General features: G+C 38.1%; 1 protein-coding gene across 1 annotated transcript in view; it reads right to left on the reverse strand.

The window, feature by feature from the left end:
* GUCY1B1 (guanylate cyclase 1 soluble subunit beta 1) overlaps positions 1 to 27,941 on the reverse strand; it is a 38,873-nt gene that overhangs the window by 2,520 nt on the left and 8,412 nt on the right. Inside the window, exons 3-13 of the mRNA XM_084884327.1 lie at positions 20,584 to 20,684; positions 18,620 to 18,738; positions 10,455 to 10,652; positions 8,891 to 9,121; positions 7,365 to 7,481; positions 6,099 to 6,232; positions 3,881 to 4,078; positions 2,863 to 3,100; positions 1,430 to 1,570; positions 523 to 677; positions 48 to 174 (exon numbers count right to left, since the gene is read on the reverse strand). Coding sequence (XP_084740453.1) covers positions 48 to 174; positions 523 to 677; positions 1,430 to 1,570; positions 2,863 to 3,100; positions 3,881 to 4,078; positions 6,099 to 6,232; positions 7,365 to 7,481; positions 8,891 to 9,121; positions 10,455 to 10,652; positions 18,620 to 18,738; positions 20,584 to 20,684 — 1,759 coding nt within the window. The remainder of the gene's footprint in view (positions 1 to 47; positions 175 to 522; positions 678 to 1,429; positions 1,571 to 2,862; positions 3,101 to 3,880; positions 4,079 to 6,098; positions 6,233 to 7,364; positions 7,482 to 8,890; positions 9,122 to 10,454; positions 10,653 to 18,619; positions 18,739 to 20,583; positions 20,685 to 27,941) is intronic.

The following is a 27,941-nucleotide window of genomic DNA, read 5'->3' on the forward strand; positions in this document are numbered from 1 at the left end:
ATACACTGTCTTGAAAAAAAAAATAATTAGCCTCTGATGAGTCATACCTCTGTCCCTGTGTTTTTTCTGGATAGAAACCAAACTTGCATTGGTTCTTTCTTGCCTTTCATGGACACTGGGCCTCTGTGCTCCAAGAGGAACTGTGGGTCTGAATTTTCTGGTGTCATAAGACATCTGAAAGACAGCGGGCAGAGAGAAGGGGGAGAATTAGGGGGAGTATAGTTGCATGGAGAGAAGAAGTGGCATGTACCAAAGTTACAGAGACAGCAAGGACCACACACTAAAACTGTGCTTAACGGTAGTTCAAGATTTTAGGAGTGTTGATCATATCTGGAATTCCTGAGGTGATATGAAAACATTTAAAGTGAGAATAATGATGAAATCTTCTCAAATACATATTAAACAGTCCTAAGAGTGAAGGTGACAACTGCTAAACAGTACAAAATTCACTCAGAAAGTGAAACCACATGCAAACAGACGTTTTCCTTTCAAATCAGTAAATACCCAGACGCGTTCTCTTACCTGTACGTATATTCAGACACGTTTATTTTTCCTTTTTCTCCGGTGGTTTCTGTTCTGCTGGTGAGGTTGACAGTATTCCCAAAAAGACAGTAGCGAGGCATCCTCTGGCCTATGACCCCGGTGACTACCTCTCCAGTGTGTATCCCTATTGTTATCTGCGGAAATCAAAGCTTTGCTTCAGTAACTTTAGTTACTGACTCACTAATAGTTATTTATTTTGTATTACAGAATAATGTAGAGTCACTGCACAAAAATCAGAAGAATTCTCTACCAAAACTCCAAATGTATAAATATAAAAACCCTCCCAAAATCTGTCTTCCAAGAGAAACATTCCCTTTCTAAAGACTTAAGATTTCAAAAATGTGACTCTGGCAACTTGTGAGACAAAAGAAAAAGATTTTAAGAAAAATGAAGAAAAAAAATAGAAGGGAAAGGAGGTTTTATCTCATTCTCATAACTGTCAGTACACGGGGTAGACTAAGTAATTTCAGATAAGTGGAGAGATGTGCCATCTCTATGAAAAAATGTAATACAATGGATTCTTTATTTTTTTATTTTTATTTTTTATTAAAAATATATTTTATTGATTTTTCTACAGAGAGGAAGAGAGAGGGATAGAGAGTTAGAAACATCTATCAGCTGCCTCTTGCATACCCCCCACCGGGGATGCGCCCAAAACCAAGGCACATGCCCTTGACCGGAATCGAACCTGGGACCTTTCAGTCCGCAAGCCGACACTCTATCCACTGAGCCAAACCGGTCTCGGCTACAATGGATTCTTTAAAATATTTCAGTCTTTGCTGTGAAGATAGCCGACCTTGTACATAATTTGTGACTGATCAAGAATATGAATCGGTTGTCTACAGAGGTTGTCTACTGCCACAAGATATCCATTTTGTTTACTAACCTGAACAGATTCACCATCTACTTGAACCTGGCCAGCAATCTCCATCATGTCCAAGGCCAGGTGGCAAATGGATCGTGCATGGTGGATACACGGCTCTGGTAAACCACTCACTGTCATATACTTATCACCAACAGTCTCCACCTAACAGAGCACAGACAGTTAGATGTTTATTGGTTAGCATAAATATGACTGTTTCATTTGCTATTCCTATACAAAAAAAATTACTTGTCCAAGGCTATCCATCACTTTAAACTCTCCTTCCTCTTAGTTCTGTAAAAACTTTAACAACAACAACCTGAAACTTTGTCATTATGTGAAATGCACACACACGGCAGTTGAGGTAGCCACAGCATTATTTTTCCTCTTGTGAGTCCTGGTGTCACATCTCAGATACCCTTATGATTCAGTAAAACAACGCATTGCCTTATTTCCCCTCCCCCAAACACACCCAAGCAGTGAGAGTTTAATGGCACAAGAGCCACTGCCTGGAGTTCAATGATTTATCACTGTCCTTACCCATTTATTTGTATGATTTGCTCACCAACTGCTACACTGAAGCTCAGAGAACGACTATAAAATAAATAGTTCTCGTGGCACTTATATTACTCCAGATGCCCGTGGATGGTTTAGTTAACATTCTTTCCTTTATGAAGCAATATTCCACTGGCTTCGTTTTTCCAATGTTATCATTGCTTCTCATTGAAACCAAGGCAGAAATGCCCCATGGATGTTTATTTTCAGGTTGATGCTGTCTAAAATTGCAGCACACGTTCTCACGCTACAGGATTTCTTTACCATACAAAGCATTTACTACTATACATTTCAGCAAGAATGTCTCATACAGCCGAAACCAGTTTGGCTCAGTGGATAGAGCGTTGGCCTGCTGACTGAAAGGTCCCAGGTTCAATTCCGGTCAAGGGCATGTACCTTGGTTGCGGGCACATCCCCAGTAGGGGGTGTGCAAGAGGAAGCTGATCGATGATTCTCTCTCATCGATGTTTCTAACTCTCTATCCCTCTCTCTTCCTCTCTATAAAAAATCAATTAAAAAATTATATATATAATGTCTCATACAGAGCATGAAAACAAATGCTATGTTTATATCACGTGTGCTCAAATTTGTTCATGTGAGTGCCAAGAAGCTGCTGAACATTACATTTTAACTAGGGAATCATCTGCTCCATGAATTTTGGTTACAAGAAAGAGAATGCTTTATAGCAAGCATGTCAGACCCGTGGCCTCATTTATTTGGCCCGTGTTGGTGTTTGAGTTTGCCACGCTTGCTTTATAGCAAGAGGTGATTATTGAAGATAATGGTAAGTATGGGACACATGGAGGCTTCCTATCTACGGAGGCTACAGTCAGAGAACCGAATGGAGTGCCCCTAGAGGGCAGGGTCTGACGGCACTGCATCCCCATCAGGTCAGGACTTGCCTTATACACAAATGGATTTTTCCGGGAATCAGTCAGCGTGTCAAATCTGGTGTAGAGGTCGTTGAGGAGGTTGACAATCTTCATGGCCCCTTCCCCGGAGGCGTGCTTGCTACAGAACGCGTTGAAGCCCACGATGCCGCTGAAGAGGATGGTCACGTTGTCATATCTTTTCGCAGGCACAGGGCGCTTGTGCCTCAGCTCGTTGGCCACAGATTGAGGAAGGACAGAGTACAGCAACCTGGTCAGTGGGATTGGAAAAAGCCGGGGTAAGGAACGCTGGGACTAGGTGTAGTGCTTCTATTGGCCATTTCATAGAACACTGATATCATTTGCTCTGTAAAGGCCTGGATTCTTATAGGGAAACATCTATAACTAGCATCAAATGTTAGCTGTTTTGATGTCAAAAAAAGACAGACAGACAGTATAAATCATTTGTTTGATTTTTTTTTAAGTATATATACAATTCCCCAAGGTCAAAGCAATTCAAAACAAATCAAAATAAGCCAAGCAAACACGAGACCAAACAAAGAAGAGTCAGTTTTCATCTCCAGCCCTGTGTTCTGACTCTGCTGCTCGGATAGTCACCGTATGGAAGTTGTCACAGCCAGCCCTGAAGACACGGCATGGCTAGCACAACCCCGGGAGCAGCTTCTCGCTCTGGAATGAGAAACTGGTTTCTGTTGTTGTCAAGCCCTATTGAGAGAAGCAGATTTCTCTCCAATCGCCTTCATCCCTCACTCTTCTGTGGAAGGCACTGGCAATACAGGTGAACCTTGGTCTAGACAAGAAAATATTTTGTTTCTCTAGTCAATCCTGAGACTGCGACAATGGCCTCAGGGACCCTGCCGAGGGGACAAGTGTGGGAAACACAACAGGAGAAGGATGATCTCTGATGATTGAATTCACAGGGAAAGAAACAGAAACCAGGGAGTCTGAGGGCCTTTTCTTCTCCGCAGTCAGAGGGCATCATGACTAGAATCACACTAGGCCTAGCGGTCGTGCAAGGTTACAGGCTTACGTGTCTGTCTTTTTCTTTTCATCTTCCAGCGCTCTTAACGTGAGCTGCAGTCTGTCCGTCAGAATTTCCAGCTCCTGGGTCAGCTTGTATTCCTCTCTGAATTGTTCTCCCAAAAGAACGAGGTCCCGTGTGGCGTCGTGCAGAGGGATGTCACTGAGATACAGGCCTCTCCTCGTCAAGTCGTCCAGGTTCATCACACTGTTAGAGAAACGAGGCACAGTCATTCCCACTCGCCCACATGACAATACCAATGTTGATTGCTGTCAGGGAGTATGCTCCTGCCATCTCCTAACATTCTAAAGCTTCTCAGGTTGAAAAGAGAGAAAAAAACCCCTGGAGAATTATACAAAGAATCGTTATTCATTCTTCTAGAGATTCCACAATCTACCACAGAGCAGTGAATTTAAAATGCACTTTTGCCAAATTACAGTTTTAATGCTATAAGCCTAAATTGAAAGATAATGTAGACATTTGCCCTATGCAACCTGATAAAGTATTTAACACAGGCTGTGATTTATTATCACATTTCCCCTCATTATCAAGAGATGAAAACAATTGATCCTTACTCTCTTTAACAGGGATATGTGTGCTTCTTCTGAGAAACTTGTTCATTTCTTCCTATGGATTCTGCGACTCCCATGACTGGTTGCTTTTCCCTTTCAGACATGATGATTAAAAGTTTACAACCCGATTTATGACCCATCTTCTACAAGTATTTTTTGTATTTATTAGAGGCCCGATGCAGGACATTCATGCAAGGGGCTCGGCCCCCACCACCACAACTTCATCCTGAAGGATGTCAGGTCTAATTAACATATTTCACTTTTATTATTATAGATGGCTTTCTGACATGTATTTTTATATGCTACTCTTACTTCTGGTTCTAATTTCTTATATTGCTCTTGTTTTCTTTGACTAATTTTTCTCATTTATTTGAATCCGTATATAAATTGCTGAATTTTATGCATCTTTGCAACTTAAGTCATTTTTAGAAACACTGAATATTTATTGATTCAGTGAAGATCTGGTAAATGAGAAGTAGCTTTTTAAATTTTTTTCTTAAAAAATGTAAATCTTTGGTTAAAATGTTTTAGGGTTACTTTATTGGTATGAATTCTTTAAATGGAAAGTAATTACTTTTAGAAATTCACAATAATAATTTCTCTAAGATGACATAATTGAGATTTTACTGAAGAATTAAGGATTGCTAAAATGTCCCCCTAGAATACATTTTCAGCAGAAATGTCCATATTTAAAAGTAAAAATTAGCATGCCAGCATAGATATATAAAATGATTTAAAAAAAAGTTTACTAATGAAGCACATAGTCTCTTTAGATTTTGTTAAAATGAATATGTAAGTGACATTCACTTGCAGAAATAGACCTCTCTGGAAAGAGGCCAGATAATCTGATAAACTGGGATAGGCCTGCCCATAAGCAGAGAAAAAAAAAAGATTATAAGCTTAAAATAAAAATGAGTGATTATGGCCCTAGCTGGTTTGGCTCAGGGGACACAATGTCAGTTTGCAGACTGAAAGGTCCCAGGTTCAATTCTGGTCAAGGGCACATACCCAGGTTGCAGGCTTGATCTCAGTAAGGGAGTGTGCAGGGGCAGCTGAACAATGATTCTCTCATCATTGATGTTTCTCTCTCTCTTCCCAGCTCCTTTCTCCTCTGAAATCAATAAAAATATATTTAAAAATGAATGGTTATGAATGTTCAGACTGAGTTAAAAACAATCGAATTATTTCTCACTTATTTTAAAAAATATTTATTATTTTGAGGAACTATCAACATTTTTTTCTAAATTTCAACTAATTCTTTTGAAATTATTTTAGAAGTAAAACTGCTCTTAGTTGATCTCTTTCTTAAAGTTCAAGGTGACCACGTCTTTCTTCACACAGGGACTGGTACCACATAACAATCTGCATGTGTGTCACTATGCAACCAATTTCTGCAGATGGCACTTAAGAAATAGACTCCAAATTGTCTGCTTCTGTTTCCATAGAAACCTTTATCACCATGAATAGAAACTGTTCCTATTGAGAAGCTCCCAGACTACGAAAGCTCTACTTGGAAAGAGGCAGAAGAAAAAAACTATACTGATAGCAAATAAATATAGAATTAGACCAATGAAAGTTGTTAATAAAAAGATAAAGTTTAGCTAAAGATGGGTTCTTACAAGTATATGCATTATAATTAATCTAAAAAGCATTACCTTGGTGAACACAGAAAAAGTATGCTGTCTGCTTCAGGTAAGTAGATCATTTGACCCTTGAGACGTAAGCAGCTGATCTCAGTCCCAGTCAGTTCATCTTCACATTCTAATTTCTCTACATCCAACAATCCTTCCTTGAAAAGGCAAGACATAACTGTTAACTAGTGCCTTTCTCCCTACCTAACAATCCAGCAAAAGGAAGGACACAAAACCTCATTTCCCACCAAACCCTAAGGGAGAATAAGTGCACCAATTAGAACAAGGGAGGGATTTCACCAGAGTTCTGCCAGGGCATAAGCATAGTGGTTCCCTTACAAACACTGCAAAAAACTGAATTAATTCTCTGTGAGCACAGAAAGCCAGTAGGTGTACTATTGTTATCATATTTATCTAAAGCTCCCATGATTATTTCTGATTTTCCAATATGGCTACAACATAAATCCCTGTCTTAAAAAAAAAAAAAAAAAAAAAAAAAAAAAAAGCCTTTCACTCCTGCATTCACAGAGCAACTGGGAATAGTTACAAATAGAGAAGGTATGTGTACACAGGACCTTTGGGAAGGCTGTAAGAAGGATGAAGTATGTACTTTAGGACACCTTTGCTCTATCAATCCCAAAGTATCAACTGAATGAATATTTTATCACTCCTATTTCCATCACAAAAATGGAACCAAGAATAACAGACACTTTAAGAAAGTGTGTAATTTTTTTTTAAAAAGTTTTTATCAGTTCTTCTGACTTCTAAAATAGGACTTCGTAGCTATAATGGGACTAAAAGATGTTGGTTTAATATGTGAAGTGGGGTTGTCCCATTGAGGCATTCTCAACACAGACTTTTGTTAATTCTGACCAGGTGACAGAGTCTCATCGCTCCTTGGGAAAATGAAAAATCAACAGTGTCGCCTTTGAAATAGGACTCCTTTTGAAGTTTGCTTCTAATCTCACTATACCTCCTCCATCTTCTAGAATAGGGGTGTCGAACTCAATCAGAGAAGGGCACAAAATCTAAAATCCAGCCTAAATCGCGGGCCGAATGGTTTACTGAACAGTCATAAACTGACAATGTCATAAACTGACAGCGGAGTGCAGTGATGACAGCGCGGTTCGGGCCACATTGCAAGGCCTGGCGGGCTGGATTTGGCCCGGGGGCCTTGTGTTTGACACATGTGTTCTAGAATGTCATAGTAGCTACTTCCCCAACCCCCAAAAAACACTTCTAGTATGTAACACACCTTACTTACATTTAATAAAACAACATCTTGCTTACCTTGCTTCTCAATACAAAAACCGTATTGATGTGTGAAAGGATCCCATGGAAACTAATGTCAATATGAGGACGGACCAGAGAGAAGACAGACAAAAGGCTGCAAGTGCCAGGCTGGAGCTAAAATGTAGATAAAAAGAAAAGGAACACTTATTTAAAACATTGTTTATTTTATATTATCAGGTTACTCTGCTCAATTACATATAAGCACAGTAATATATTATTTTGTAGGAAAGTTACCCCAATTATGGACTCATATCTTGACCTATGCAACTCAGTGATGAAATAGACATCAAATAGTTTCATGAACATAAAACCTAATATGGATTCAGGTGACTAATATTCAAATATAAGCTCATAGAAATGAGAGAAGTATTTTCAATGGAGAATGGAAATTTCTCTTTGAAAATGTAGCATGACCTATTAAATGCCAGTGGCTTAAAATGAAATTTAAATATCAAGACCATCGTCAAATGAAGTTTATTAAGAAACGGTTAATAATAGTAATAGGAAACAGTTATTGATTGCTTCTAAGGGATAAGGTCAGAGCCAGGCCAAGTAACAAACCTCAGTTCATAATGAGGGAGAGCCAGAGCCAGCATAAGAGTCCAGGCTTTTGGATTTATAGGTTTACACCTGATCCCATTTGGGCTAATACTGGACTATCAAGGCTTTTTAATTACAAGTAAAAAAATATTTCTGGATACATGTCATGTACAATCCAAAAGTTGGTAGGGTAGAAAGAAAGGATTTTACAAATGGGTCAGAATAATGTCAATCAAACACAGATTCTTATCATCGCCTCAATTATTGTCCTTTGACGCTTTTTCTGCCAACTGCCATGATAAGCTCTGTCGTTTTAGTGTTTTTTAAATTCTCTTATTTTCCCTAAAAATGTCAAAGGTTGATTTTGAAAACCATTTTCAGATAGTAGACATCCAATGAATATTTATTTAATGAATAAATAAGTGAAAGTTGATCCTTTATCTCATTTTTGAAAAGTATAGCATTTCCACTTGCCCTGGCTTTATTTTTTTAATCCTCATGTAAGGGTATTTCCTCCTCTGATTTTTAGAAAGATTAGAACGGAGGGAGGAAATGAAAGAGAAAAAGAGAGAGAGAGAGAGAGAGGCATTCATGTGAAAGTTACATCACTTGGTTGCCTCTTGCACATGCCCGACTGGATTAGGGATGAAATTACAACTAAGGTATGTGCCCTTGACCAGAAATTGAACCCAAGACCTTTCACCCTTCAGTCCACCAGCTGACGCTCTAACCACTGTGCAAAACCAGCCAGGGCAGCACTTGCCCTGCTTTTAACAGAAAAATAAAAGAAAAAATATGTGTTATAGGAAACGTAGTGTTACGTTTAAATATACTATGCTCACATTTAAACAATTTATGTAATATACGATGTGCTGCACATCACCTAATGCACAGTAGAAAGGTGCATAAACGAATGTTCACGTGTAACAACAGCACCTTACGGCCTTTTGTCTCAGTCCCCAAAGAAATGGGATGTCCTTTACCTGGGGAAGCACTCTGTAGATGGCATTGCCACACTGAGTGACCACTAGGTCCCGGTCAAATATTATGTGGAAAGGAAAAGCTTTGCAGAAGGTATAGGGGCTGATGCGTGAGTCCTGGGTACCATTTTCTTCAAATCTGTCAAGGTCTTCATAAAAATCCTCTTCTTTAGACTCTTTTTCTTCAATTAAAAATTGAGTATGATCACATTCTTCATTTCTTTGCTGAATAACCTGGATGTCAAAGGGGAAAATGGTCTTAATTGTCTGCATTTCAATTTACTTAAAAAAGGCCTAAGTATCTGAGAAACTAGTTTTGAGAATTGCATTTAGAGGGTTAATTTGAAAAATTTAATGTGTGCAAATGTTACACATGACTAAAATAGAAAACACTGTCTGGACATCTATTTATGAAATTCAAAGACTGAATAATTATTCACAGCAAAATTGCAAATCCGTTACCAGTCCCCTCTCAGCCTGTACAGAGTCTGATAGAATTGGAGGAAAAGCAATCACTTATCCTGGTGGGCTTAGCCTCTCAGTCTGGCACACTCCTGTAATGAATGACCAACAAACTATACACGTAGTATTATTTAACATGTTAAAAATAATATTTGCAGACAAAAATAAAATAATAGAAGCACACATTTAAAAATACATGCAATGTCATTTTTTCCCATCAATTGGCAAGTATATAAAATTACAATTCCAAGTTGGTTAGGATACATTAAAAAATAAGGCTGAAAAAGGGTATTCGTCTCCCCACTTTTCTCAAATTTGGGGCCACTGAAAAATGACTCTTTGGGCTGAATATGCTGAGCACACAAAAACAGCTCACTGAGAGAGACTGTCTGGATTAAATATAGAAAAAATGGTTCTCTTTATTGCATAACGAGAGGCCTGATGCACGAAATTCATGCAAGTGGCTCGGCCCTGGCAGGCCGGCTGCCTAGTGGCCCTGTGGCCCCACCCACTGGTCGTTCGGAAGGTCATCCAGAAGGTCATTCCACTGTCAAGTCTAATTAGCATATTTGCTCTTTATTACATAGGGTTGTATTCATATCTTGAAAATCTCACCTAAAACTAACAATCTGTATTATCAATAGCAATACCTTTTTAAAGTATGAAACTTGGTTTCTTTCAACAAGTAATCTAATTTTTTTTAAAGCAAAACTTTTAGTTCACAAAATAAGATATTCCAATGACATTTCAGGGACAGACAAAAAATAAAACACAAGGAAACAATGTACAGTAATATAATATCTAATTTTACATTATCATAGAATTTGACTGGCTGAGCTGCTTCTCAGCTTCTGTGTGCTCACAGAGAATGCAAACTAAATTAAGCAATGTATAAAAAGAAAAATCTGCCGAGACAAAGGGGAAAAAATAGCCTGTATTCCTGTATATCCTTGCATTCCAAGGCCAAGCATAGACTTCTGGTGATGCCAGCGTTATGGTTTATATATGCCTCTGGAGAGATCCACTAGCTGCAAGAATTAAAGGTAAATTCACTTTTAATATTCTGCCATCTCTATTTAGAGGTGTGTCCATTGCTGATCATTACCTTCATGTCGATTTCAGTGCCATGTATTTGTTGAGCTACCGTTTTAATGATTCCGATGACAATATCCTGAAGTCCTTCTCTCTCTGAGTAGTAGTGCAGAATGAGTCCTTTGCCCTTATCTGCATCAGTGCACCTAAAGGAAGGTGCACGCATGCCTGGGTAGATAGTAGCAAGGTGGTCATGCAGAGCATCGAGGTTCTGCAATGAAGAAGAAATGCTGATGAATAAATAATGCTCCCACAATAGCTGCTGGCTCCTGGAAAGCAAGATAAAGACAGAAGGCTCAATCTGAGCTTAGTGAGTAAACATTCACGCCCCTCCCTTGCTGCACTGAGACATCTGTAAGACAAGAACCACAGAGAACTTGAAACTCTAGTACAGTAATTAAAACAAACATCCGTGGCTGTTAATAGTTAATGCATTTTAAGAGAAGATAAATAAACGAGCGGGGTATAAAAAGAATGCCTAAAGCAGAAAAAAGGAACACAGTTAGGGCTAAAGCAAAGATACATGTATTTATAGATTTGGGGCAGCTGTATATGCATGACACTATCATTTCATGGTAACATAGCAGCTTACCCAATTTTTCTAAGACTTGATTTTTTTTCTGATAAAATGGAGATAACTAAAATGATGTATATAAAACACAAACACATCCCAGGTGCAGTAAGCAAAATAGCAGTGCTCCCACAAATTTCCATGCCCTAATAATCTCTTTGAATATGATACCTCTCCTGGCAAAGGAGATTTTGCAGATGGCATTAAGGTTATGGATCTTGAATTGGGAAGAAGGTCCTACATGATCCTGGTGGACCCAGCTAATCATATGAGTGACTGAGACCTTAAAAGCCAGGACCTTTTCCTGGTTACAGGGACAGAGAAGTGTAATGATAGAAGGTCAAAGAGATGGTGGCATGAGAATGATACTTGGTTCCAGGTTCTGACATGTAGGAGATTTATGTGCCAGTGTGGAGGGAGGCCTCCAAGACCTCAGCAAAAACATCAGTTCATCCGCATTGCCTGCAGGGGCTGCTATTGTCATGTAAAATATGACAGACACTAAGTATTAGAAGTTAATATATAAACTACAAGCCTCTTGAGTCCCAAAACTATTTTACTTGGTTAAGAAGTACAAAGGGTTCTTCCTATGACAAGTTCTTCTCAGGGTAATTGTTTTCTGAGAAGGAAAGACCTGAACACATAACCCAACCAGATCCTATGCTGATGTTGCAAAAAAGGTTATGAAAGCCCCGACTGGTTTGGCTCAGTGGGTAGAGCGTTGGCCTGCAGACCAAAGGGTCCCGGGTTCTACTCCAGTTACGGTCACTATCTTGGTTGCAGGCTCCTCCCCGGCCTGGGTCCTGGTTGGGGCGAATGTACAAGGCAACCAATCAATGTGTTTCTCTCAAATCAAGGTTTCTCTCTGTCTTTCCCTCTCTCTTCAACTCGCCCTACAAATCGATGGAAAAATGTCCTCGAAGGAGAATTAACAACAACAACAACAACAACAAAACTTTATGAGAGAAAATCTGGTGAGGGAAAAAAATCACCGAGGTTTTTACTTATCTCCATTTCCCACAAAATCAGAATTGAGCTTGTGGCTGCATTGTCCTTGGGTTCAGCTACTGTGTTGTGGCTCATTTTAAAGGAAAAGTCAACCAATAATTTAAAAAATGTATTTTAATAATTTTTTTTTCAATTTTCCCTCTTCAAAGCATTTATATCACAAGTCAATATGCCTATATAATTTTCATACTCATCCATTTTCATCTTGTTCATATTATATGAGCACATTTCTACATGTAGCTAATGAGTCACAAAGAGATAGACACTTTAGTCCTGGCCGGGTTTCTCATCTGGTTAGAGCATAGTCCTGATAAGCCAAGGTCATGGGTTTGACCTCCTGTCAAGGCACATACAAGAAGCAACCAATGAATGCATCAATGAATGGAACAATAATTCAGTCTCAGTCTCTCTCTCTCAGTCTCTCTCTCTCTCTCTCTCTCTCTCTCTCTCTCTCTCTCTCTCTCCTCTCTCTCAAAAATCAGTTTTACAAAATTTAAATTAAACAACAACAATAAAAAAGATAGGCACTTCAGCCTAAATTCTGAGCCATTTTTATTTAAATAAAGGTATAAGTGTTGCTAATAGCATGTTGCTTAATTTATTGCTTCAAAACAAGTGGGAAAGCAAAACATTTAAAATCAGAATGTTCATCTTTTAATCTGCGGTAACCAACTCTCCAGAGATTTACTGTTTTATTGAATTTTCTCTTAATTAAGTGGACAAGTGAAGTGCTTTCCTGCAACATGGAAGCTTTAATACCACTTAATGCAATATTGATTTTCTTTAGATAGCATCTAACATAAAAACACTCTTGGGGTTTCTTAAGTTACAGCTTTCCTTACTTGGTTTTACTCTTTCAAAATTGAAGTGATTGCCACAGCCCATCTAATGTGAGAAATGGAATTTGTGATTAAAAATTAAATTATTTTCATTTCTGTACACTTATATTGCTAAAAATGTACCTTCACCATAGTTAGACTAGAATCGTTTGCAGCCACATCAAAGGCCACAAAAAAGATTTTCAAAATAGCCTGGGTAAAACCTTGACTACATTTTATAATATGATTTATACAAAGCGAATTGTTCATCCACATGGCTGTAGCAATGTATTCTGGAGAATAAAAGTTTCATATTAAAACTGGTATTGTGTGTGTTGTTGTTGTTTTAAATATACCATGGAAGCAGGTATACAAAGAAAAACTATACACATTACAAAGAAGTATATACATTATGGGGAGGGGCAGATTGAGCAAAAAAAAAGAGAGAGAGAGAGAGAGAGAGAGAGAGAACTCATGGACATGGACAACAGTGATGGCTGGGGTGGAGGAGGGGATGGAAGGGGAAGAGGGCATAGGAGGATAAAGGGTGATGGGAAAAATAAAAATTTTAAAAGGGAAGTATACACATTAAACATAAGAAAACAAAGTGAACACATATACTCCAGCACAAGTAGATTCCCAAGAGTCAATAAAGAAAACCTCAAATGTGCTTCCCTTTCATTTTTCTCAGTTTTATGAAATTAGGAAAAGGGAAAGGCTAGAGAGTAGGCCCACTATCTTTTTTTGCCTCACGATGCCAAAAAGTTACTCCAAGGCTTTCATTTTATTTCTAAATGCCCTGATATAATTTTACTGGTTTTCTGACATGCAAAATAAATGTACTTTTTCTCAGATCCACGAGTCCAGTTCATCTTGTCACCTGGCACTTATCATTTGCAGATAAAAAACGAGTGTTGGCAACCTGGGACACTGCATGGAGTTCTCCACATAGCACATTCCACAGATGTAGGCAACCATAGAGAATGTATCCTTCCTCTGAGAAACACTGAAGTTCTACATGTTCAAAGATCTCAGAATGTTTCTACCTAAATGCAAATTTTCTTTGTAATATGCATGGCAAAAAGAGTGCATACATAGTTACAGAGGCAGAATTTCTAGAACTTAGCTACTTCTTTTTCCTGTTTCCAAGGCATTTAATTAAAAATCTCTAAAATCCACATAAGTGAATCCCTAAAATCCACATAAGTGGGCAGAGTAAAACCTTGCTTTGTAAGTTTTGAGATAAAGAGATGTTTCAGTCTCTAAGAATATGAGAGGATGGGAAAGCGGGAGATATCTGTTATTTGAGAACATTACTGGTGTATAGATTTGGAAGAAATCTTAAGATCAGTCCTTGCAAACCTCTTTCTTTTCTTTTCTTTTTATTTTTTTAAAGAAAAAGAATGGGACACAACATTTCCTTTCTTTTTATTCCTTGCACTTCTGAAAAACAAGACCAACACCAACATTTACTTGTGAGAGTCATGTAATTTGACACCTATTTTAAGTTTTATAAGAAAGGAATAATCTGCCGGGACCGGTTTGGCTCAATGGATAGAGCATCGGCTTGGGGACTGAGGGGTCCAGAGTTCGATTCCGGTCAAGGGCATGTACCTTGGTTGCAGGCATATCCCCAGTAGGGGGTGTGCAAGAGGCAGCTGATCGATGAGTCTCTCTCATCGATGTTTCTAACTCTCTATCTCTCTCCCTTCCTCTCTGTATAAAATCAATAAAATATATTTTTAAAAAAAAGAAAGAAAGGAATAATCTTAGAATATGAACATGAGAAATGTAAGCAAGCAAGACCTAAATAAAGTGGAAAACACAACCCATAGAATGGTCAGCACCAAGGTCAGGGTGTGGTCAGCATGAGGTCAGAGTCAGGAAGTTCACACTTTAACGCTCCTGTTCCTGCCTTTACTCCTTGGAGCTGCTCTTTGAGAAATAGCCCTCCCACTGGAAAGATACAGAAAATATTTTTTTTTCTTTTAAGAAATAATGCAAGGCCCAATTTAAAAAAGAAATTATACCAGTTACTAAAATTCTTTAAATAATAACACTTTGAATTACATATAGCTATCATTACCATCTTCGCAAGAGAAATATTTTAAAGAAAAAGAACAAGTGATTATAGAATTGCCTGTGTTAAATATTTCACTTATGCTATAGCTCTTACACTCATGTTTTTTTTTTTAAATCCCACTTATATGATACTATATTTGACAATCAATATTATGAAAATATATACTCAAATACTTATCTTCCTTTAAAGTCCTCACTTGTCTGTTTAAAAACTGCAGCTTACAGAAATTAACATTTTGGATGTTGAAAAAAACAGGGCCTTTGGAAATCCAAAAGCTAAAAATAAAATGAATGGAGCATTTTTTTCTAAGAAACACTAAATAATTTAGGGAAGTATTAGAATTTCACAGCTGTTCAGGAAAATCCTCACATTTCCCAAAATAACACTTTGGACAAACATTTAAGATTTTTAGATTGGTCATCAATCCCGATTGTTTCTGGTGGGTTGGCCACGGCGTTGTGTTTTGGAGGCCAAAACCTGGAGCTGTCCTGATCTGTAAGTCCCACTGCAGGCCACACAGAGGCCCTGCCAGAGGAACCCCCCCATATATACACATTACAAAGACGTATATACATTGGGGGAGAGGGGGCAGATTGAGCAAAAAATATATATGAATTGAGAAAATGAGTGAAACTCCCATTGAACAGGCCAGTGTTTCCAGCAAACTCTGACAGAATATTTGCAGTATGATTCAACTGGGATTTCTATGCCTAAACAGGCCCATAATTTAAACTCGAACTCTTCTCTCAGATTGCATTGGCAGCCTTCGATGCTTCTTTTAATTTCATTTCACCTCTGTGAAATCACTGGGTAGGTAAAGAACATATAATGAAATAATGAAATACCACTAAAAATGAATTGGTAGCTCTGCTGTGGACTGACTTGGGTTTCATTCCCCAAAGCTATATATCATCTTATCCATGATAGCTAATACTGAAAGCTTCTGACTCAAGGAAATCAGTCCAGTGTGTGGCTGTCTAATCCTCTATATCCAATCTATAATTTTTCTCTAAATAAAGTTAGATAGTTTCATCAAAAAAGGGGTTTTGTTATTCTCAATAAAATATCTAGTCTTGAGCTACGGTCACATTTGCTTCCTATTTTTACACAAAGAGCGCATCTTCCTTAAAAAAAAAAAAAGGAAGAAGGACATATATGGACATATATTCATTCCCAGATAGACAGATTGTATCTGTGGAGATACCATCATTAAGAGATTATACATGGTCTCTGACTTCATGAAGTTTACATTCCAGCCCAACAAACAGGAAATGATGATACAGTATGAGAACAACTAGGCTGGGAAAATAAATATACTATGAAAACATGAGAAATGCCAATGACCCAGAAGAAGTAATTTGACCAGCAGGATAAACAGAATTTATCGAGGTGAAAAGGAACATGAACAGTGTTCCAGATGAAGGAAAGAGCAGATGCAAAAGCTCAGAGGATAAGGAGAGCAAGATTAAAAAAAAAAAAAAAAAAAAAAAAAAAAGTTATGCTTGGCTCGGCTGCAGAAGGGGAAGAGGCAGAATGTATAGGGCATGTAAGTAGTTTCAATCATTTTAACTATTTTTTGACATTTCCCAATGAGCAACGGAGAATCACTGAAGAGTTTTAGAAAAAAAAATTAATGGTATGATGAGATATATTTGCATTTCAGAAAAATCACTCTAGTCATCGAATGGAGAAGAGACTGGAGGAGTCATGAGAGAGACAGGGCAATGGAGAAAAGGGTAGAACTCTCAGAATCCAGCTCCATATGGCTATGGCTGTGGCTATCCTCCTGGAACAGTGCGGCCTGGGACAGAGAGGAGCACACAGAGGCAGCTTGCTTTCTCATGGCACCATGACGCCCTGAGCAGGTGGCCACCAGGAGCCAAAGTACAACAAAAACATCTGGGACATTTATTGTGCTATGCAAATGTGACCATTGAGGGCAAGAGAGGAATTAAGATGGGAAAAAAAGCAAATCCAGACTTTGTTGATAAGGTGACAGTATTAAAAAAAAAAAAAAAAAAAAAAAAAAAAAAAAAAAAAAAAAAGCCGAAACCGGTTTGGCTCAGTGGATAGAGCGTCGGCCTGTGGACTGAAAGGTCCCAGGTTCGAATCCGGTCAAGGGCATGTACCTTGGTTGCGGGCACATCCCCAGTAGGGGGTGTGCAAGAGGCAGCTGATCGATGATTCTCTCTCAATGATGTTTCTAACTCTCTGTTCCTCTCTCTTCCTCTCTGTAAAAAATCAATAAAATATATTTTTTTTTAAAAAGGAAGATGTATTCCAAAATCCAAAGTCTTAAAATACTTCCAAATATCTCCCTTGAATCCATTTAACATAATTCACTGAAATACAGCCTGTTCCCATTTAATTTACACGTCTCCTGGCAGCCACTCCGTTTGGAAGTGGCAGCGTAGTTGGACACCAGTAGTTAGGTAAACCTGTGGCAGGCGATCGCAAATCAGTTTCCATCTTGATTTATTGCAGTTTTAAGTTTATAAGAAAAATGTCACTGTGTAAACAACAGACATTTTGATTAAGCACCAAAGTTCTTATTTTGGCTGTTAAATCAATAATGCAGCTGGACTGGAAGTCGTTTACATTCCCACGAAACTGGGCTTCGGTTCAGCTACTATTGCACTGACATCATTTTCCAGCAAGATCTGGCGGCTCTCAGCAGCCAGTTTGGAAATATCCTTTACAAACAACCACATAATTTTCAACATTAACACATCAAGAAGAAGGTCTCACAAATGGCCTTTGCTTAAAATAGGACAGACAATCCAAAAATAGTCTTGCGTCCAATGTGTGCTTCCCTAGTGAAAATCTTGTAAGGTAATTTTAGCAGGAACATAAGACGAAGGCCTTTGGTGACGTTATTTATCTTGTCCTGCACCTGACATTGCCTCTGCAAGGTCTCTTACTTCCCTTTCTCTAGTAGATTGATTAATATGTAACTCACAGCTATGGTTCTCAGATTTGCTTGGTGGCAGAGCACCTGAAAGCCAGCGCGTTTTTTCTTAAACAACAAGCTCTGGGTAGAAAGTCATAGATACTGACATATTATTTGATTATGCTATACAAACTAGGAATGCTTAGCAAAATAATAATAAGAAGAAGACCATGTTATAGAGCCTACATAAAACCAAAACTAGTATCAAATACAACCATTTAAAAAAAAAAAAAAAAAAAAAGGCAGTTGGGCCTGCCCAGTGTGGCTCAGTTGTTGAGTATCAACCTGTAAGTCAGGAGGTCATGGTTTAACTCCCAATCAGGGCATTTGCCCGGGTTGCAGGCTCGATCCCCATTAGGGGATGTGCAAGGAACAGCCCATCGATGATTCTCATCATTGATGTTTCTATCTCTCTCTCCCTTTCTCCTTTCCTCTCTAAAATCAATTAAAACATTTTTTAAAAGGCAGTTGGCTATACCACAATAGGCCATGATGAGTTTTTCAAAGAACATTAATTTACAACTTGCATATTTATAGCAATCAAAAGTTGAAGAAAAAATATGAAGCAAAAATGCTAAAAATGTATTCAAGACCTAATAGCTATTATGTCATTGAATTGGAAAAAAATGTCACTGATTCCATTTCAGCAGCAAGACACTCTCATGCAGCTGACTCAACAACAGGATGCTAGAATCTATGTTTAAAAATCATGAATTCAGCACTTTTAACAAGACCTCAAATCACTTACCTGTAGGAATTCTCTGACATTAGATCCCAGCACTCGCAAGATTGTATCATAACCAGATTCTTGACAAAAGACGAAAAACATCTTCCCAAACATTTGGAGGATTTCTCCAGCATTGAGATCTATTTTATAGGTTTGAAAGAATAATAAAAACAAAACATATTATACATAGACTATTATTAATGGGAAGAAGGAAGATAAGTGCATATTAACAAAATGTTAAAGATCCTCAATTTTTGTGCCCAGTGAATATACATCACATGAAAAATTTCTGGCCAGGACAATACAATGAAATTTGCAAAGAGAATATATTGCCATGCTAACACTGTACATTTGTACTTAATAGCAAAGCAGTCAGTTTTCAGCTTCCATGACAAACTAGTTAATTAATTTTAAGCATTTTCAAATGTATATTTAATTTAGAACTTTTTTTTTCCTGAAAAATACAGGAAGATCCTGAAAATCATCTAGAATGCACATGATAATATTTTGGTGTAAAAGGATTTTTCTTTGTCTAAATATACATATTAATAAGTTGGTTGCATATAGTATGTACCCCAATATCCTGCTTTTTGTGTATATCCAATTATTATTTCTTAAAACTTTAAGATTTTTTCTGTAATTTCAATCAATACCTCACTCAACATAGAGATGCAACATTTTATTTAACCAATCCCCTTATTGAAAATGTGGGTTTTTCCAATTTTTGATACTATAAGTAACTCTGAAGTGAAAGCACATAAATCTTAATGCAAATAAAACTAATAATTTCCTTCAGAAAAATTCTTCAAGTGTTTAAATATTTTTTAAGTGTCTATTTTATTTTTAAACTCTATTCTTGGCTACACTAGATATTTAATTTTCAAAAATTGACAAATTTATATGAAAAAAATCATACTTGTTTCAATTTTGATTACAAATGAGATTGAATATTTTCTTCTTATTATTAACAATTTACCATTTTTCTTTGTAATTCTTATATTCTGCAATAGATGGCATTTGCTCTATTCGTTATATTTGGCAAAGCTAAAGGCTTATTTCTATTCTATCCAATTTCTCTAAGAATAAGAGAAACTATTTTCAGAAAGATTTTTCATAAAGCTATTTTTTAACTTTGCCTTCATTGCATAAGTTTTGCCTGTTTCTTTTACCAATAGCTAACAAAACTTATTATAAAGGAGATTTGGGGATTATATTTTCTGCATTTCATAATGCAGTAATGTAGTAATTATCACACTTGTGCAATTCTGTGCTGCTGGCATAGTAATGTGTTATTACATTATTGAACTTATTATATTAAGGAGCAATAATTGTTTTTTTCTTCTCCAACATATGGCTTTCTGTGGGGAGGGGCAGAGAGCACCTCTATTCTCTAAAGAGTTCATAAAAGAAGAAATAGACTGAGCATAACCTGAGCCTAACATTATACATAAATGTCTTTCCCATCAGGTTTGTGCAATGCATAACCTACATCCCTGTTCATCTTATATGACACTAGTAAAAGCCCAATATGCTAAGTGTCCAGTTGACCGGTCTGCCATTCAACCAATCAAAATGTAATATGCTAACGATATGCTAAGGCCACTCAACCACTCACTATGACATGCACTGACCACCAGGGGGAAGATGCTCCAACTGGTAGGTTAGCTTGCTGCTGGGGTCAGGCCAATCCAGACTGAGCGAGATGGGCCAGACATGCCCTGGGGCCCTCCCAGAGTTCTTCCCAGCTGGCTAACCTCGCACATCTCTCCGCATCCCCAATCGTGAACCCTACCCCCTCTCGCAATCCAGTACCCCTCGGGGGGCGTGTCAGAGAGCTGATGTTGTCCCTCTCTCACAGACCAGGACAAATGACTCCACTGGTACACAAATTTGTGCACGGGGGCTCTAGTCACTCTATAATGGACCATGGATTACTTTGCACTTGTATATGTAACTTAGCCAAAGGAAAGTCATATTCAACTTACTGAGGACTTTGCTTGCAGCAGCAACCAAATCATAAGTTTTAGAATCATCATATATTATTCTGACAAGAAACTGTCCTTCTTCATCTAACTGGGCCTCTTTTCTGGAAAACAAAAATGAGAGAGACATGAAAAAAAGCTGGAATAAAAGAATAGGTTCTGTAGTTACAATGGTTGTATAAATAATGGTTTTATATCTGAAATATAACTCCTTTTTGGCAAATTTGTTTAAATTGATGTGCTGTACTTAAAAGTCTAGTGGTTAAGAGGAAATTATTTCACATCCCCCTCTCCAAATTAAAAGGACATAGGTAGCTGAAACCGGTTTGGCACAGTGGATAGAGTGTCGGCCTGTCCACCTGAAAGGTCCCAGGTTCGATTCCGGCCAAGGGCATGTACCTTGGTTGCGGGCACATCCCCAGTAGGGGGTGTGCAAGAGGCAGCTGATCGATGATTCTCTCTCATCGATGTTTCTAACTCTCTATCTCTCTCTCTTCCTCTCTGTAAAAAAAATCAATAAAATATTATTTTTTAAAAAGGGACATAGGTAAGTATAGTTTAGCAGGGCTATAGTACTTTAACACTCAATCCAACACCTGATATTAAATACAACCAAGAAATAACTTTTGGTTTAATAAATAGTTAATAAATAGTTGTTTAGTCCCTATCTATCTCAGGCATTGTTCTAGGCACTTGGAATGCAGTGTTTAGTAAAGTAAACAAAAATACCTGATTGCCTGGAACATTCATATCCCAGGAGGGCAGACAGAAGGAGCATAAAACTCACAAGTGACACATATAATGGTAAGTGTGGAGAAAAATAAAGCCGGATAGTGGGATAAGGAGTTCAAGTACAATAACTGGAAGCTCACTGAGTAGCCGGAAATTGAGTGGAGTCTGAAAGAGCTCTGGGAGTGAGCCATGAGCCAGCGGGGAAGTGTGCTCTGGACAGAGGAAAGTGTACATGCAAAGGGCTAGCCAGGAGCAGCCCTGGGGAGTTGTGGGAGCAGCAGAGGCTGGAACAAGGCAGGGCAGAGTAGCTGTGAGGGAACGGATCAGAGAGGCAACATGACGTTGGGCATTGGAATGACTGACATTTACTAGAAAGAGATGGAGGGTCCTGGCACTGCTGATATGAACACTGAGACTAGTGGACCTGGTTAAAGGGGTCAATCCTGCTACTGCGTTGAGAATGGACCAACAGGTCTAGAACAGAGCAAGACCAGTTAGAAGGCCATTGCCAACATTCTGGCAAGAAATGCTGCTGGGTTGGTTCAGAGCAGAAGCAAAAAAGGGAGTGAGAAGTGGTTCATATTGGGATATATTCTGAAGGCAAATTCAACATGATCTGCTGAGAGACTGGATGGAGGGTGTGAGAGAAGGAAATGACACAAAGATGACACTGAGGTTTTGGCCTGAGCAACTGGATAGATGTTGTCCCAATTCAGATAGTAGCTGCATTGGGAAAGACTGTTGGAGGTGGACAGGGGGGGGTAAGATAAAGAGCTGTGCTTTAAACATACTAAAGTTTGAGTGCCAAGTGTACTGAAAACATCTCCTAGCATCTCCTTAGCTTATTACATACAGTAGCTCAAAATATACACAGTGTTAACGAAAGGGCTTCCGTTAATAGTTGTCCCGAGTGTATACATATATCTACTGTGATAGGATTTGGATTATTTTTCTCAAACTAGTGTCCAAAGGGGAAGGAAAATCTATTGTCCAAAATATTGCCAGCTGTAGAAGAGAAATGACAAGTTCCCAGATACAGTTTCCAATGTTAAATTCACAAAAATACGTGGAGCTTGGACATCAATCTCGGACTCTCAGTCCAAATCTTCTAAATCCTTGTACGCTGCCAGGAGAATACGAGAGAAACTAGCCACTATTCTTAGGTAAGCTTTCAACACAGGAGCTCGAAATAGCTCCTTCAATGCTGCCAAGGGCGGCCACAGGGAGTCACCACCACTTTCTCTTCCTCAGGAGTTATGCCATCACAGCTGCTGCCCATGGCTTTTCCAACACCCGCTCAAGGGAACAGCTCCAAAGAGCGGCATGTCTGAGGTCCAAGTGGGATGAAGATGGTCCTTCAGAGCATACCATGTATTTGCTGTCAATTATGCATAGCAGTGCATGTGGGGGGGAAACAATAATAAAAGAGCATAATTTTGGAGGCACAGAAATTTCAGTTTCAGAGCCCACAATCCAAATGAACTTGAACAAATCAAATAAAGCACCTGAGCATTAAAAACCGTCTTTTCTAAAACGGGAGCAATAATATAACCCACCTTCCACAGGTGTAAAGAGATAAAGTACAAAAGTATGTTCTAAGCAGTTGAAAACTTATATATTACGAACGGCCATCGTACTTCCCATATCTATATATTCAAAAATTTGATGTGAAATCCTTCTCCCTTCTGAGGCACATACACAAACACATCTTCAAAAACCTCAAATCTTTTTAATACCCAAAGTCAGTGACATCCCCAAAATCATAACAATATAATCTACAAACACTGACTTATCTTTTGATAAATGCTATTATATACCTATGCGTTTAATCTCTATTTGTATAAAAATTCAAAATACGGATGCTCCTTGACTTATGATGGGCTTGTGTCCCAGTAAACATCATAAATTGAAAATATAAGTTGAAATATTTAAGTTGAAAATGCATTTCACACACCTAACCCAGCCCACCTCAAATGTGCTCAGAACACTTACATTAGCCTACATTTGAACAAAAAATCATCTAACACAAAGCCTGTGTTATAATAAAGTGTTGAACATCGCATGTAATTTATGGGCTACAGGATCTGGAAAATGCTGGCACAGTGCACTGTAGCGTACCAGCTGTTCAGCCTCACCACTGTGTGGCTGGTTGAGCTCACTGCCACTGCCCAGCTTCACTAGCCTGGGAAAAGATCAAAATCCAAAATTTGAAATGTGGTTGCTACTGAATGCATACCGCTTTCCTTCCATTACAAAGTCAAAGAAATCTTAAGTCAGATCATGGTAAGTCAGGGTTCGTTCGTGTAAGAAAAAAAACTTTTTAAAAATATTCCACTGTCCTGAGATACCCACTGTTAATATTATATTCAACTTGTTCGTGCTCGAATATACTTGTATAAATAACACACATTAGATTATACTGCTTTCAATCCCCCTTTCTTGACTTACTATTTGATAGGCATCCATTTATTTTTAAATGTATTTCTCTACCTTGACTGCATAAAATTGTATTCTGTACACATATTAAAGTTTTAGTAGATATTTAGATTGCTCTTATTTTTCACAAGTGCAAACAATGTTGTGATGAATGTTTTGTAGCGAACAATTTAGGTTTCTGGGTAAAATAGGATAAATGCCTGGAAGTGGAGTTGCCAATCTGAAGGACTTGGATAGACTAATTTTTCTCACGTTGTCACTAATATCTTGTTATGAAACAGCGTTGCCCTACAGACTGAAATTTCAAAGCCTCTGATTTAGGGCATCCTAATAAAATATAAATTGATTTTAACTAAATATATAATAAAATGCTCTCACTGTGCCCTATTCTGTTTCTTCCACTTGGGATAAATCAAATGACATACATATCCTTAACAGTCTCAGTTTCTTGGAAGCACTAGTCCATAGCACCCATTACGTAAATGACGTACAAACAGAATACAAAGTCCCTCTAAATAAAATTAAGGAATGGCCACTTCCTATTCCCCTAACCATGAGTCAAGGCACTCTTTTTTCCCCTAGTTTTCCTTTTAATAAAATAAGCTCCCTTATCTTTTAAGCTTTGCTTCCTGAACTGATCAACCCAACATGCTCCCCGGAGGGAGGATGAAATATAAATAAAACAGAAGGACATGAAAGGAAATAATTACTTCCACTAAAACTTTCACACTGGATTCCAATGACTTATCCAAAATATTTAGGATTCCTTGTTTATTATATTTATCTTTAAAATCTTTGGCAGCTTTGGGGTCACTCTTTATTCTTTCCCACCAATGCCCTCCCTCCACCACCTGACCCCCACTCCACACCCCACCTCAGGGAAAGGAGTTTTGCCACAAATATTTGAGCCTCTATTATGCCCTGGAACTTTTCTAAGCACTTTAAATATACAATGGACAAAATAAATTTCCCTTTCTTCACAGAGCACACATTTTAGCTGGCAGAAACAAGCAATAAGCAATAAGCATAATATATGCTCAAATTTTATAACCTATGATGATAAAATTTAGTGATAGATGCTGCAAAAGAAAGTAGATGAGGATAAAGGGGTGAGAGCAGGACCTGGGAGCAAAGGGCAGGATGCAGTGCTAGATGCAGTCAGCATGGAGGCTGCCTGGAGAAGTTAGCATCCCAGCAAAGACTTCAGGAGGTAAAATTGATCTCTATGACTTCATAATCTTTTGGGACCCATTTCCCTTCTTTCTGTAGCCCATTCTTCATCTTTTTTCCCTTATCAGAGGAAAAGCTAGTTGGAAATATACTAAACAGTTTAGTGAGACTTGATTTAACACATTGAACTGAACAGAATTTACAGTGCAAACGGAATAATAAACAATAGAATTCCAGGCCACATGGTCATTGAAGACAAATTCTCACCTGGGGAGAAACGGCAAATAATGGCATTCTAGACATTTGTATCTGCAATAACTGTTTAAAAACTATTTATACATGAAAATATTTCCAAGTAGCAATTCATTTCCGAGTTACTTTTAGAGATGGTTATTTGTTATAGTTTAAACTGATCATTTATTTGCCCCACTTACCCTTCCCCCAAAGGTGTGTGTGTGGGAGGGTGTGTGTGTGTGTGTGTGTGTGTGTGTGTAGTATTTTGTAATTTTGATTTGTGATTTTTGATGTTTGTTTTTTTAATCACTGGTGCCTAACCCAAGTAACTGGAGCAGAACGTGCATGCATTTATTGTTTCCCTTGGAAGTATGAAAAAATGAGTATTCTGCAGTGGGAGATTCTGAACACAGGCATCTGAGAATGGGGTCTCAGCACAGGGTGTGGTCTCGGGCAGAAAAGGTCAACAGACATCACACAATCAACCTTCCCAATGACAGTTCAAAGGGGTCCTGATCCTTTAAAACCCTATCACAGAGCATGTCCTACAAAAGACAGTATGTAGGTGTCATCTTGTTAATAAATCCATTGTAGTAAGCTGTAAAGGACATCATGAATGCTGATTTGTGCCCAACCAGTTTTAAAATTAAAAATCTACCAATATAAAACACAGATAATAACCATATGTAACATCTTAATTAAAAAGGTGTACATATATATTTTTGTGAGTGGTTGCGAAGCATTAATGGCTCTCAACTTTCAATAACCCAATCCAATGATTCCCAGTGAGTCTGAATCCCTGGAGGGCAGACTCTGGCTTGAGAGAGCTGCCAAGGAGCCAGGCCCTTCACAAGCAGCAATGGCTTCCTGCTTGGGTCCTATTTCACTTGGTAAAGGTCAGTCCTTTTGATTCAATGTGTTTGCTCATCCAAGGACTGTAAACAGTAACAGCAAATGCTTGCATGAGTGATATGGGTTTTGGCAAAGAACACTATTCTTTTTTTATTATTATTATTTTAAAAAAATATATTTTATTGATTTTGTACAGAGAGGAAGGGAGAGAGATAGACAGTTAGAAACATCGATGAGAGAGAGTCATCGATCAGCTGCCTCTTGCACACCCCCCACTGGGGACATGCCCGCAACCAACATACATGCCCTTGACCGGAATCGAACCCAGGTCCCTTCAGTCCCCAAGCCGACGCTCTATCCATTGAGCCAAACCGATCTCGGCAGAACACTATTCTTGATATATAATTGTTGTTGTTTTTTTCTGACTATGTTCATCTTACCACGTGACAGTTTCATTAGTAATGGCTTGAATTTTGAAACCATATGCACAAACGTTTCAAATTAGCCCTCTTCAGTAGCTTCAGCAGACAAATGAATTTGCTTATTAGTCACCCATTTCATCGTCAACTGGCCTCCTGAGTACAACTGGTCACAGCTCTTCTAAAAATAAAACAAATTGCTCAAAATTTCTGAGTCTCCGATTTCCTGTAGCAGATGTGCCAGTTGGTGAATAAAACCACCTTTAAAAATATGATAAGCAGCCTTGACCGGTTTGGTTCAGTGGATAAAGCATTGACTTGCGGACTGAAGTGACCCAGGTTCGATTCTGATCAAAGGCACGTACATTGGTTGCGAGCATGTCCCTAATAGGAGGTGTGGAAGAGGCAGCTGATTGATGTTTCTAACTCTCTATTCCTCTCCCTTCCTCTCTGTACAAAAATAAATAAAATATATTTTTAAAAAATATTGTGGCTCAGTGGTTGAGCATCTACCTATGAATCAGGAGGTCTCAGTTGGATTCCCAATCAAGGCATGTGCCCGGGTTGTGGGTTTGATCCCCACTAGAAGGCATGCAGGAGGCAGCTGATCAATATACTCTCATTGATGTTTATTGAGATTCTCTTTCTTCTCAATAAAATAAACATGACAAGCAAAATAACCTGTGCAAGTTCTCGAAAAGTTCAGGGGAGACAAAAACAAGAACGGGTGGTACTAACACATATCTTTGTTGTCCATCTTCATGCTCAACTGGTTGTCTTTGGGAAAGAGAAGGTCATAGGTTCTGCTCTTTGGGGGAAAGCACATAATATGACCGTTACAAGCCTATCTGTATCCACATTCTGATGATTGATAGCTGAGTAGTTTGAGACACAGTTTTAAAGTACTGAAGCTTTACTTCCCCTATTTTGAAAATGAGAATAACAGACATCTATTTTCAATGGTGGTTATTGTGAGAATTAAATGTAGAACCATATAGGGTCATATATATATATATATATATATATATATATATATATATATATATAAAATAAAAGTTATATATGGATTACCTTTCATACTTTAATTTCCAGAGAATATAGAATTATAGAATATAGCACATGTACATTCATTATATATACATATTAATGTGTGGGTGGGTGTGAAAGAGAGAGAGAGAGAGAGAGAGAGAGAGAGGATTTTTCCCTAGGCCACATATTTTCAAACACGGTACCACAAGAATTTTTAAAACATGCAACACCCGATTATTTAATTAAGGACACTGATCTCTTTTCCCTTAGATCGTCAATAAAAAATGACAACAGCCAACACAACAACAGCCATCTGGTGTGAATGAGTCAAAATTATACCTATTTTTTGTAAAATCGCCAAAAAAAACATGTTTTTTTGTGTGCCTCAGAATTTTAGTAATTAGTTTATGTGTGCCATGAGATGCAAAAGGTTGCAAATACGCTCTCCTAGGCAATAGTTATAATAGTTACATAGAGGCTAGAGTCTAG

This window comes from Pipistrellus hanaki, assembly GCF_964339955.1.
Source record: "Pipistrellus hanaki genome assembly, chromosome: 5".
NCBI classification, from domain to species: domain Eukaryota; kingdom Metazoa; phylum Chordata; class Mammalia; order Chiroptera; family Vespertilionidae; genus Pipistrellus; species Pipistrellus hanaki.